The 13,750-nt window shown below is 35.0% G+C and overlaps 2 protein-coding genes across 13 annotated transcripts in view; one reads left to right on the plus strand and one right to left on the minus strand.

Annotated features, from left to right (window-relative positions):
• LOC139115104 (PHD finger protein 20-like protein 1) overlaps positions 1-1,414 on the plus strand; it is a 61,286-nt gene extending 59,872 nt beyond the window's left edge. For 8 of the 12 annotated variants that reach the window (XM_070676999.1, XM_070677003.1, XM_070677001.1 and 5 more), the window contains one exon: positions 113-1,414. In XM_070676999.1, the coding sequence (XP_070533100.1) occupies positions 113-240 (128 nt within the window). In that variant the 3' untranslated portion in view covers positions 241-1,414. The remainder of the gene's footprint in view (positions 1-112) is intronic. The other 4 variants (XR_011548044.1, XR_011548045.1, XR_011548047.1 and 1 more) reach the window with 1 other exon arrangement.
• Positions 1,415-2,510: 1,096 nt separating this feature from the next.
• On the minus strand, positions 2,511-13,432 carry LOC139115107 (sialin-like). The gene is made up of 10 exons (XM_070677009.1): positions 13,128-13,432; positions 10,950-11,119; positions 9,765-9,998; positions 8,976-9,063; positions 8,256-8,345; positions 7,303-7,433; positions 6,608-6,757; positions 5,794-5,926; positions 4,600-4,841; positions 2,511-4,031 (listed from the first exon to the last, which is right to left on the minus strand). The coding sequence occupies exons 1-10, from the start codon at positions 13,210-13,212 to the stop codon at positions 3,810-3,812; spliced, it is 1,545 nt and encodes a 514-aa protein (XP_070533110.1). The 5' UTR covers positions 13,213-13,432; the 3' UTR covers positions 2,511-3,809.
• Between the last annotated feature and the right edge of the window lie 318 nt (positions 13,433-13,750).

A 13,750-nucleotide genomic window follows, 5' to 3' on the forward strand; every position in this document is an offset into this window, starting at 1 on the left:
TGCATTTCGTTTTGAGATGTTAGAGTAAAAGAAATATTTACTCTGAAAAAATAACATTCCATTGCTGAGGAAAAATGAGATATTAATATTAATTATTTTGATTTCTTTGCAGCATTGGAAGCAAGCTATGGTTGTCCAGTCAGCAGCCCTGATGTCTCTGCAGATTTACCTCACTTAAAGCGGAATATGAGAAGATTACTTCATGATCTTAATAAAATACAAGAGTTAGTCACTAGATGAGTACTTGAAGTGCAGTATTAGCTTAGGTCTGCCATGTGTTTATCTTTCATCTTTTTGGTAATTAATGCCAAATGAAATATGAGTGGATTGCTACAATAGGAATAGGTTGATTGCTACAATATCAGTAGATTGCTACAATAGGAGTAGATTGATTGCTAGGATAGGAGTAGATTGCAACAGTATCAGTAGATTGCTACAACAGGAGTAGATTGATTGCTACAATAGGAGTAGATTGCAACAGTATCAGTAGATTGCTACAATATCAGCAACATTGCTACAATAGGAAGTGAAACATTCAGTTGAGTTTGTTTTTTAGACTGGGCTCAAGACTCAAAACATTAGTTATGTTTTCACCACTAGCGTAAATTCAGAAAACTTTGTGCAGATAGAACAATTATAAAGTAGATAGTAATTACTGCAAAACTGAATGAAGCATTGACCTATAACCTTTTGAAATCTGATATTTCAGTCAGATGGCCTTCACTCTTCGGTTTTCATGGATTGATAACCAATCCTATATCAGCAGATCACAATTTCTTGTGATATGAATCATGTACTAAATATTATATATTAAATATAATGTACTGAGTAAAATATTATGATCTTAATTTAATGCACTGAGTACAGTCAAACCTGATAGTGGTCACCCAAGTGTCCAAGAAAAAGTTACAGCTATTTTGAGTTGGCCTAGATGCAGCAATATGTTTTTAATAGAGTCTGTGCTACACATGATGAATGTGAGATAAGACAAGTGTCTTGTGAAAACTTGATATCAAAAGATGGTAACAATCACATTTTGCTTTGTGAAAAAATTTACAAAAGGCAAAATAAAAGTGACTTTTTGGGGTATATCAAATATATTCCTTGTCAATCACATAGCATCGACTGCTATACTCTGGTATGCACTGACTTCATAAGAGGTATGATGTAAATTGCTCACAGGACTTCCTTGAAGTGACCACTATGAAGAGGTGACCACTCTGTGAGGGGGAAAATTCTGACAGGGTTTGACTGTATCATGTACTAAAATATATCTGGATTCATGTTTCATGAGTTGTAATAGATTTATAACAGTTGTTATAGTTTTATGTCTAGAACTGACAGTTTAATGGTTTTTTTTCCATTTGTTTCTTTTAAGACTTTAGAATAAAAGTTTATTTTATTGCATCTTGAATATTTTGTATTATAGACAGTTTATTCCCTCTTGTTGTCAGCTTTTGATGACTTGTTTGCTGAAGGATGTGTTGTCTTAAGTTCTGAGTGGTTCCACGACTTGGTAAGCATAAAGAATAGCGGACAGGGAAAGCATTTTACACAAATCACTAGTGACCTAGGGACTCCTTAGGATTGGGGATAATGACAGAGTACTACAGAAAGGACCCCCAGAAAACCTGCTTTAACTCATATCTAAATGTTTGGGTCCTTTTATCTTGACACACAGGTCAACAATTTTATTAGTCCCCATGGAAGAAATCCAGGGGACTATTAGATTGGTACCCTGCATGTATCTTTGTGTCGACGGAGATATCTCAGACATGCTCAGGTTCATTTCTCTGAAAGTTGGTACACGGATAATACACCATGGTGTATATGCACGTTGATTTGTTTTGTGATACTATCAAATATGGCCACCAGACTGAAATTTTGTTTCCACTTTTAATGTGTACAGCCATTATGTAAAAGTACCTTGTCATTCAAACTTAGCAAAAGGACAACACACTATAATTTCAATAAGAATGTAAAATAATTTCAGGATTCAACCCAATATGGCTCCCACACGGCCATTTTGTTCTTACATTTTTACATTTTTACTCAAACATTCCTTGACAGATTTCTTTTAAAATTGACACAAGGACAACACACTGTGACTTACATATGTATGTGAAATTATTGTATGATATCGACCAATGTGTGTGAGAAGTTCGGTGAATTAGGTGATGAATCTTCCCTAATCTGTACACGAATCTGAATCCATTTTTGTAAATCAATACAAATCACAATGCAAGACCATGTGTACCCTTGAGCTTTTAATACTATTGTTTTTTCAGTCTCTTTGACAAAAATCATCATCAGAATAATGCTGTCAGAATGTTGATATATGGACTAAACTGTTCTGTATACAGAAGAAATTTGTTTCTGTTTTGAACCAGTAAGTGATCTCAATGTGTACAGATCAAGGGGAATTGTTGGTAGCATTACTTACTGTGTATTTTTGTGTTTTTATGTCTATTGTATGTGTGTGAGAATGACGTAAGCTTCAGATATGGTCATGTCATTGCACGGGTCACTGATTTGTTTATTCAAGAATGAAAACTTGTCCCAGAAGATTCATAAAAATCTGTATAACATTCATCAAATAAATTTTTGTTAAAATTTTACATTGGAAATTCACTGTAGGTTAAAAACAGTTTAAAAACCTGTTAGCTTTATCTGAAAGGTGTTATTAATAGCATCTTTTCTGAGATCTATGATTTAGCCATTAAAATTTGCAGAACATTTTTAGAATTTAAAAATTTACAATTTTGTATTGGAATTACCAAACATCTCATATCTAGACATGTACTTGGTCCAGTCAGTCACTTGTAAATATAAACAGTCGGCCTCTGTATCTGTTAAAGTTTGAATTGCCTAATATTAGATAGTCATACTAAGAAATGGAAAGAAATTACAGGGTGGTTCCTATCTGTCCTGTGTTGAGAATTGGAAGTCTCTTTTCTATCTGTGCTGAGAAATACAATATTGATAAATGTAGGTTATAAGGGATTCTGTCGGGAACAGGCAGAAATGAATGGCATATTGAGTATTGGCAGTTGTAAGTTTTCAAAATTTGGATGTTACTCCCTGGAAACTTAAAAAATTGTCAATGGACAGTTTGAATCTAATAATTATCTGTTGTATCAGACACATGTCGTTCCAATGGAATAACAAACACACACAAATACTGTACATTCAATAAATACATCTCATAGATTGGCTTCATGTTGGATACACAAAGGCCAACCTGTGTGAACGCAAAGTTCCTCCATGGGTTGAGGGACTGTGGTGAACTATGATACATTCAGTACCACAGACTTCGAAGACATTGTTGATATTTAAACTGACATTGTATGGAAACTCTCTTGAATTGATGTTGAAGTGAAAATAACATTACAGTGTGTGGTAACATAGACTTACTGATCAGTCATTGAGGATGCACAGTGGAATTGATTTAACCCTTTGAGTGCTGTAATTGTCCCATAAAATTTTGGTGAAACATTTTTAACAGTTTTTACAAATTTTTCTGTCATTTTTTGATAATTATGGATCAAATATACATCATATTTCATTGGCTACACTTTCTAATCAAAATTTTGACAAAAATCTACAAAAATTGACTGGATCATGTTTTCTAAAGGTGACAAAAGTTGACTTTGGCATTCAAAGGGTAAATTTCCCTGAGTGATGCAAAACCCAGCTATACAACAATAAAAGTATCAATTTAAGGAAACATGATTGATAAATCTGTGTTCACAAGAAATTCTATTATTTGACATAAACATCATGTGTATCCACTGTGGTTGTACACATCTTCAATCAGAATCAGAATGTGATCCATATTGAATGTGTTCAGGATGTTCAACATCAGAATCAGATTCTACAGTTTTTAAAGGTTTGTATTTCCCCCGTCCGCTAGAGTCTGAATTATTCCAAGGTTGTTCTTCTCCAGTACCACATATCAGAAATGTGACAAAACCCTGTAAGTATACTGCTGCACAAATAAAAAATACTATCCGCCATTGACCTCGTGTTTGCTGAAAGGAAAGTATGAAATGCAGGGTTGAATAACAGGAAAATATCCTACAAATATAACAGCATGGAACATTAAATTTCATAGGAAACACCATACCCATTACTTTTCTCCTCAATCGTGACTTTCTGTCTGTTGCTTCATGTGCTTTGCTCACTCGCTGACCCCCTTCAGTGACCCCCTCACTCACCTGGTGATCCCCAATTATAAACCATCATGGGTCACTGTGTCCCACCTTTTCAAATCCTTGGCAAAACACTGTATGACACATCATAAATGATTTGCTTATTTACATATTGAACAGCTTTCCATAGTCAGACCATATGTAAAAAGCTGAATTGGACTTGAAAGGCATATTAGTCATGTTTTGATTAAGTCAGGCTGAAAGTTTGTGAATTTGTTTTGCTTCTACAGCATGTTTCTAATGTATTCCCTGTGCAGAACGGTGTCCATCTTAGTCTTTGATTATTCTTGGTTTCAAAAGGGTGTGATTTAAAATTCTCATCACACACTATAGTGATCAAAATAGAAGACAGAAATCACTGCATCAATGCAGTGATAGTCTATCTTACCTGATTGTTTGTGAGTTGTCCAACAATGGCTGGTCCTACAAATCCTGGAATTGTTGCAAACATGTTGGTTATGCCCATCAGCACACCTGAGTACCGTGGTGCGATGTCCAGATGATTGACGTTAAAACCAGACATGCAGAATCCCCCACTACCAACAGCCAATGTTAAAAATACCACAGCAAGAATTTTGTTGCATCCAACATATCCAGTTGATATTAGAAATGTGGCAGGCAGCAACAAACCTGTTATTAAGATTAACATATGAATGTGACACTACAGTCATCAATTTTTCTAGTATGTAGTGACTTTGAAGTTTAGTGTGCAGATTCAAAGCGATTTTCACATTTGTCTGAATAATTTGATCAAATTTTTGATCTTATTTACCTTTATTGTAACTTTGAACAAAATGCAGAGTATGATTATGCCCTAATGGAACATCATTGTGTCTTAGTGATGTCTAGACTTACTCCACTCACAGAGCTGTGGGCTCTCAAATAAGGCTGTTTGTGGTTGTAGGTTTTGTTTGTTCATGGTCCGTGGGTGGAGAGACCAATTTGTTTGTTACAAGTTCCTCATTCCACTCACATAGTTGTAGATTGATTCTCTCAAAATAGGGCCGGCTGTTCACGGTTGTAGGTTTGTTACTAAATATAGCTCTTAACTCCACTCACAGAGCTGTAGATTCTCTCACAACAGTGTGCTGTTCACGGTTATAGGTTCGTTACTAAATATAGCTCCATGCATCCAATAAGGGACAGTGCTGATAGAAACACTGGACAAATTTTGTTAGACTCTAACAGAGTTGCATGCACAGCGGTTGTCACAGCTTGTAATCTGCCAGTTGCAAATGTTTTTTTCTATGTATTCATCAAACACAGGCAGTCATCTTCAGTTTTTTTGTCCTTCTTGCATCATGGTGACCGTGCTTGCATGCATGATTTCCAAAAATGTAATCTAGATGTTATTCTTGCATATTAATGAAAACACAATTATGTCATTTTAAAACAGCCTCATTGACTAAAATACAAACATTGCCTTTATATACATAATGTTTTGGTGCGTTTAGTTTAGAAAAAATACTACTTCATTGAAAAGTAAAGGAAAAGGCTTCTGAAAAAACCCATTAATATGGATTTTACCAGGGACGCAAGTTGAGACATTGAGACAAGAGAATAACAATTACATAAGACTTGCCTAAGGAATTCATGAGTTTTCTGGTTGTGGTAGTGGATAGTATTTGTCGTTCACGAAGGAAATCTGCAAATCTGCCTCCAATAGTTTGTATCAACCAAAGTAAAAGATATGGAATTGCTGATATGAAGCCATTCTGTGGACAAAGTTTACAAAAGCTGAATAATTGTTCATACAATGAAAGTGCAAATTTTTCACAAAATTTAAAAAATTGCAAAGACAATGACTGTTTCAGTGTTAACATCAAAGACAATTATCTGGCTAAGATCATTTGGTTTACTTCAATTTTTACTCTATGTCTGACAACAACTTTGATAAACATTATACATAACAACTACCATATACCAGGGAGAGACAGAAGGATTCCATTATCTTGTTACATGGATATTTTCATCACCTTTGTTCAGATAAACCAATTGTATACATTTCAAACTGTCTAATATTCCTCTTTGTTATTGTTCCTTCGTGTCTGTAAATTTTACTTTACAGATTCGACTGACGTCATTTCTTGTAGAGTAGAGTATAATTTGTGATTTATTGACATTAAGGTAATATGCACATAGAAATTTGAAAGACTTAAAATTTTCCTCAAACTTTCCTCAAGGAGACTTTCTGCCTTTCTCTTTCAAAATCAAGAATAAAAATCAGGTCACCATGCAAAGTTCAGTTACTATGGAAACAAATGCCTTCAATTCATCAATATTTGAATTTCAAAATGGCTGTGTCAACTTGATGGAGGAAATTAAATTTTCAATTTTTATAAACATGAAATACATAAGAACCATGCAATATTTACTTCAGAGCATATTGTTCTTACCTGTGATAAGTCAAATTTTAAAATCTGTTTCATGTAAGTTGGTAGACAGGTCAGTAATGTGTAAAATCCCCAGTTGTTTGCCACGTGTGACAGGACAATTGCCCAAACACGTATTGATGACGCAATAGATAGCCAGGGAACATAGAGGCTCTGAAATGTGAGAAAAGATTCAATATTTTTATGATTCGTCTTGTTCGAAATATTGACAAACATGCATATATACCAAATGATTTATAGATAAACATATAATTTTACCATAATGATATCAATAATGTTTTATTGCTCCATACCAACTTTAAATTTTTGTTCAAGAAATAAATTTTTGGAAAGTGACTAGTCACCTAATATAAGTCAAAAATGCTCCATGCAGATTAGCTATAAATATAACCTGATTCAATCTGGTATTACATAATCACCAAATCACCAAACACTAGCCAATGTAAAGTTAACAGCTGCCAATTTCATCACACTTTCGAAAAAAATTGGTATTTCTTACCCCATATAAAGGGCATTCAACAACTAGTGTAAAGATTGTTACATGTAAAATAATTTCTGAAGGGGAATTTGTAGTGTTTATCTGGTGTGAATTTTTTGTCAAGAGTTGTACTACCATTAATCAACTTTATAATTATGTTAAAAAAACTTTTCTCAATGTCAGAATGAATTCATATAAGAATCAACTTCTTCACACACACCTTGCTGTTAATTTCTTCTCCTAGTGACTTCTCAATGTATTCTCTTTCTTCTTGTGATATTCTTGGATGACTAGACGGAGTTTCATAAACCAATATCATCCAAATAATAAACCACAGACACCCACTTATTCCTACAAATAACAAAACATTTAGGATTTTCTATCTATCTTTCAGTTTTAATTTGTTGATTTTGATATTGTCAGTCAAGCTAATCGTCTTGTAGAACATTCAACAATATCGCCAGTAATAAAGAAAACTGTGGTCTTAGTAATAAGTATTTTTATGGAAACAATCAGTATTCCTCGGGGGACTCTCATACCATTGCAAAACAACCTAGGATAATGATAATTTTTAATCTAGCTACAGTAATCTTCAATCTTACCAACAAGTTTCACAATTAGAATACAACACCATGCACCGGTAAGAACAGAAATTGTTAAAACTACCTGTTATGATCATTTTACACTTTTCTGCAATTTCTTATTTTACTCTGACAGGCCTGTTGGGATACACAGTATTCAGCTTGTCAACTCAGCCTGTACATGTGTAGACTGCATTGTTATTGTTGACAAGTGAATTCCGGTCCTGACTAGAATTCAAATGTTGACAATTACAATTACAGAGCATTTTACACGTATAGGTGCTAGGTTGACAGGCTACATTGTTGATAAATATCCTTTGTTGAACAGAATGAAGACTTTCAATTGACATAGAAACAAAATTGTGAAAACATCAAAAGTCTGTAACTATTGGCCCTTTCATGTCATGGTAACATGCAACCAAGGAAATGTGAAAATATCAATCCACAGATCTCATGTGAATGAATGAATTAAAAACATGTGAAAACAGTTTCAAAAATATTTCAGGACAAAACAAACTGGCATATATTTGAAAGAAAACTAAGATTGTTGCCAGCTCAAATGAACTACATCAATAATTTGACTAGTCCTTACCAAAAACATAAAAGACAGATGGCCAGCCCCATTTTGAGTCACACAGTAATCCTGAAATTGGTAGAGCCACCACTGTACCAAACTGGGCACCTTAAATTCAGAAAAAAAGAACAGATTAAATATTTTTTAAATTTTCTGATCGGAGAAAACAATTAGAGCAAGTTAGATGAGAACTATGAAAAATATATTAATTACCAAACACATTGACTTAAATAAGGCTTTTGAAATACATTTTAAATGAAAACATGCAATCCTTTCGAATTAAAAATATCAGATGAATGGAATCAAATCCACAACATAGAATATGAAAGAAGAGCTGAAACCATGAAAAGAACAACATTCTTCTGCCAGGACTTTTTTCCAAAGTTTTAAGAACAGCAACATACTGTAGTTTCATTGAAAAACATATTTGACCCTACTGCATAAAAACTTATTTGAAATGACTTGTAACAGACCATTCTTATCAGACAATGTTGAATGTATTTAATGTGATAGTTCAACTCTGTCCTTGCTTGGTGTTTGTGACAGCTAGTAAAACTAAAAGAGATTATCGCCATCACATCTGAGCATGTGTAGTTGGTATACATAAATGTTATCTTTTCCTCAAGATTTAGATGAGCAAATACTATAATACCGTTACATGAACAGAGAGATTCAAAGTTGATGGACACTGAGTGATTGTTCAATGAAAGTTCACAAGATTTCAATATACTACAATACCTGCATATGTGAACGCTGCTAAGCGACTTCTTTCATAGGGAGGTGCCCATTTGCCCCATAATGCATGCATAGCTGGAAATGTAACACCCTAGTATAGAAAATTGATCAATATAAGACTAATGGATCACTTGAAAGTTTTAACAGCAAAGTTAAAAAGAAGTTTGCTCCACACCACAATTTGGGAAGCTAAGTGAGACTTACACAAAGTGGCCTAAACTTTATTGTATAGAAATCATCTGGATATCAGCCCCCAAAACTCTCACCCCTAAAATAATGCATTGCCCCATTTTGAATGTAATCTTTGACCTCATTGCCACAGGTAATCACTTAAATTTGATGTAATCAGTGCTTGACTATCACTTCTTGCCCTGCATTTATCAAGAAAATCACTGCAACAACCAAATTGGCAATGCACACCAATGTTGTAACACCAAACAGCATGTCACATTTGACAGGAGGTGTGTACATCCAAGTATACTAGTACTACTATGCATCCCTTGACCTAACGTAAATGTTCACACAAGAACACTTAATCAAGTCCCAGTTGCTATTTATTGTTCACTATTTTTGTTTTGTATGTCAATTGCAGTTTCTTGTTCTACACTGTAATGCATGTTGAAGAACATAGTATTCCGCTCGTCATCTCAACCTGTACATGTTTACCATAAGATGTGATTCTGACATGCTGAAAATTGTGCTGCAACCTGAAAGAGAGCTTGTAACATGTGACCATTGAAGTTCTATGAACATTAAGTATTGAAAAGAATGCAAGAATAAACAAAAACTCACTTCTCCGATGCCTTCTACAACGCGTACTGCAATTAGCAATGCAAAACTAGTCTTGGCTGCAATTGGAGTCACTAATGTTAACAATGATGTACACAGCACACCAAATCCAAATAATTTCTTGGCTGAAAACCTGGAGCCGAGCCATCCACCTGGAATTTGAGTTACTATGTATCCGTAAAAGAAGGACCCTAAGATGATGCCTTGTGTTTTTTCATCCCAGTCAAAGTCTCCTTCCTTTCAAAAAGAAATTACAAAACAAAACAAACATTAGAAATGACAAAAGAAGATCATATCATAGAAAAAATTGGAGATTAATCTGCCCTTTTGACTTAGCTTTCACATTGTCAGATTTTCTTTTTCTCAGAAACATGGTGAACATTTCACATCTGTTCAATAGTTCAGGTGGCATTCCACATAACAGATCACAATTTGTTCCAAATCACTTTTTTGTAAAGATTCATTCAGTTTTCATTAATTTATCAACCACAAATTAAAATATTGGTTGGGTTTACCTCTTAGTGTAACAGACAGTTGTAAGTCAGCTGAGCAGGAGCCCTAAAATATTCAAATTTATGCAAATCACCTAATTTCCTGGCTTCTTTTTCTCTCCAATTTTCAACATTTAACTCCATTCTGGCTGGGTTAAAGTTTGTGATTTTCATATTATGTTCTTTAAATACTATAAAACAAAATGACAATTTTGTCTGGTAAAAACTTTCTGATATTTTGAATAAGAGTCATTTCAATTCGCTTATCATGATTTTTCTTCATTATTTTTGAATGTTAGTCTTTCATACCCTGCCACTGAAAAAAGAGAATACATAATGCAAAACAAAATTGCCATTTTATTTTTACATACACTCTGATTTGAAATGTGATAATAAACTTTAAAAAGTAGTATCAAGTTTTTGACTTAAATCAATTTTTATCATTAATACCAAAATTGAATTTTTCTACCCTATATATGTACCTCCTTCGTCTTTCAAGTAAACTGTAGATACCTTAAACTTTATATTCTCTACTTTTTGAAAAATATAGTAGGGAGTTTTCATGTCATGTTTGATAAGAAATATTGCTTTGAAAAAAGTGTGTTGGCTGAGTGCAATGCCACCCTAAATGACTATGAAGCATCAGTGCAAGCAGAGATGAAGCTAAGACTGAAATAAATGAAGTGTAAAAAGCTACCTGTTGTTTGCTTGTTACATTAGATGGGCATTCATCTGATTGGTTGACGTTGCTGTTTGCTGTATTTGCCATGGCAACCATTGCAACACTGAGGTTTACTCGAAGGCAGTAGACATTTACAAAACCAAGGAACCCAAGAAAGGCAAGAACCTGGCGGCATGACAAACATCCTGAAAAACAAACATCAATTACAGATTTAGTCTGATAACACATTTGGATGCCTGGCTTGTCAAGAGTGTATGTCACTGGTGATCGTGTATAAAAGTCAATTCAATTCTTTGATGATGAACAGATTGGTTTGTGTATAAGATTGGCAGTCAGGGTTAAACATATATCATTTGTTTATTGATTTGTGTTCATAATTGGAAATAAGAACTTAAAAAACTTAAAAAAGCACTGTTAAACTGTATAAGTGACTAATAACATTAGAAACTTAAAAGTCTTGAAGTTGAAGTCACATTAGCAGATGTGTGTGCTCAGAAAAATATTATACAAATGATTACATCCCATCAAGACATATCAAGAATTCTATTGAAATAAAGTTGTGTAAGAACTTATGCAGATTCATGCACAATAATAATATACGATGAATGAAACAATGTCATGATAATAAATATTTAGTAATTTTTTTTCCTGTGATGCCTAGAGAAAATTTTGCATTTGTGCGTGCATGTTTCATTAATGGACAATAAAGTAATTTGAATTGAAGTGAATAGAATTGGTGTATATATTCTGACACGTCTTGATACATTTTTGTTACAATAAACTTCAGCTGGATGTGCTTGATCTTAAACTCTAATTTTTCAAAACTGCCAATTATGTATAATGCCACATGTATTGACAGATGGTAGGTACCTTTGGCCAGATCACGGTCCCTCCACAGGACCGTGGCCAGATATATGTCTGGTCACTTCTGAAAAGTGCATATTTCAGCATTTTGCATTGGCCATTTTGGATTCATGTGTATGCTTTTGAAGGTGACAGCTGTTTATTTCTAGAAATCCATCATCAGTAACGAATATCAACATGTAATTGGGAAATTATTCAATGTTCTCACACTTGGATAAAGTAAAATTCAAGAGATAGTTTTTTCAGTTTTTTGATGAAAATTTCACTCAATGACCTTTGCTCAATCTACATTTTTCTCAAGGACGTGGCGTGTTCCAGTCTGTTTAATCTGGCTCAATTGTTACCATTTGATGTTTTCCTTTCAATAAACACATCAAGAAGCATCCCTGATGTGGTGCTGGATGTTTCACGGACACTGATCGATCGAATCAATCTCTCATATCGGCATTGAAGGCAACGGCCAGGTCCGGAATACCAAAACGGATATAAACTTTCACTTTGTCGTTTAGGTCCAGGCAATCATGGAGCTACCAATTATAGTAAAGACTCAATGGTCCGAGTGACCGCCATGCTTTGTATGATCGAAACTATAGTATATGGCATTATATGCGCGTTACCTTACAGCCACAGTCGTTCGTGGTTCGACACGGCAAAGCGAAGGCAGCTGGAAGCATAGTGAATTTTATTACAGCGGCCTTCGCCGTGTATGGAAACATGGAGGTAGTACCTCCATGATGGAAACAACCACTGTGGGCACACCCACTGTCTCCTTCTATAGATCTCCTGTTACTACTGAGTAGTGAAATCGTTGAAATATGGGGGAAATGTGGCATTGTTGTTGTTGTTGTTGTGATGGAAATTCCTCCTTCGCTATAGGAGCACCCTCTCTTGAGGTCTTGAGGTCATTATGATTTAGGCTCTGAGTGCAATTCAGACGATCACGTCTAATAGACTCGGTACGACAAAACAATCGAACTACCTGAAGTCCTGTCTCCTGAAACATGGAGGTATTATCTCCATGGTTGAAGCAAGAACGCGGCAATCATCCCAGCTATGGCTCCCATTCCCAAGATTGTGTTAAGAGGAAGGCAACCTTGATAGTGGGGCCATGAACACAAATTCGCTCAGGTGACGTTGTTGTCGGCCGTGATATTTAGACAGGCAGAAGACGACGGCAGGTTCTTGATCGAATCGGCTGCACTTGATATTTTGATAATACATGAACTAAAAAACAGAACGAAAGGCGGAATTCAATGTCATCAGAATTAAGAGTTATCGTACTCGCCAATACATGTACTGAATAATTAAGATAGACCGATGTAAAATTACCTTTCTGTTTATCAACCAAAACAACATCGTTCGTTCCTGTTTTGATCAAAGGGTCAGTTTTTTCGCCGTATTCTGGACGATCCATCGCGCTGTTCAATAAAAGCCGCCCGACTTTTCTCTTAAGGTACAGTTGGCGTTAACAAAGCGGTAGACATTTGGAACAAAAACCCTGTCCTTGTGTGTCAATCCATGAATAAGTCAGGTGACTCGAGGGGCGTGTTGTAAAGGTCATTGGCGGACATACACTATGCACTATGGACATTGTATGCGTAGGCGGCCTTCATGTGGAAGCTTAGGGATAGATCAATTTTACCGACGGGGTGTTCCTGCCTGGTAGGTGTCATAAGACTATATAGTGAAGTTGGAGAGCCATCTTGAAATTATTGTCACAAATGGTGGTCACGTTGAGAAAAACACATATTAAAAAATCACACTGATAATTTCTCACTACGTTTTCTGTTGTAATCAAACAAAAGTCCCGATTGCACCATACACCAAATCTCAAATCATGGTTTTAGCAAGGTTACTATACAGAGTAACCGTGCAAAAACCGTGGTTTTAGGGAGCCATACCATACAATTTGCAGTTTAAAAATGCAGATTACAAAGTTATAACACAACAAC

This window comes from Ptychodera flava, chromosome 17 (assembly GCF_041260155.1).
Source record: "Ptychodera flava strain L36383 chromosome 17, AS_Pfla_20210202, whole genome shotgun sequence".
Taxonomy (NCBI): Eukaryota; Metazoa; Hemichordata; class Enteropneusta; family Ptychoderidae; genus Ptychodera; species Ptychodera flava.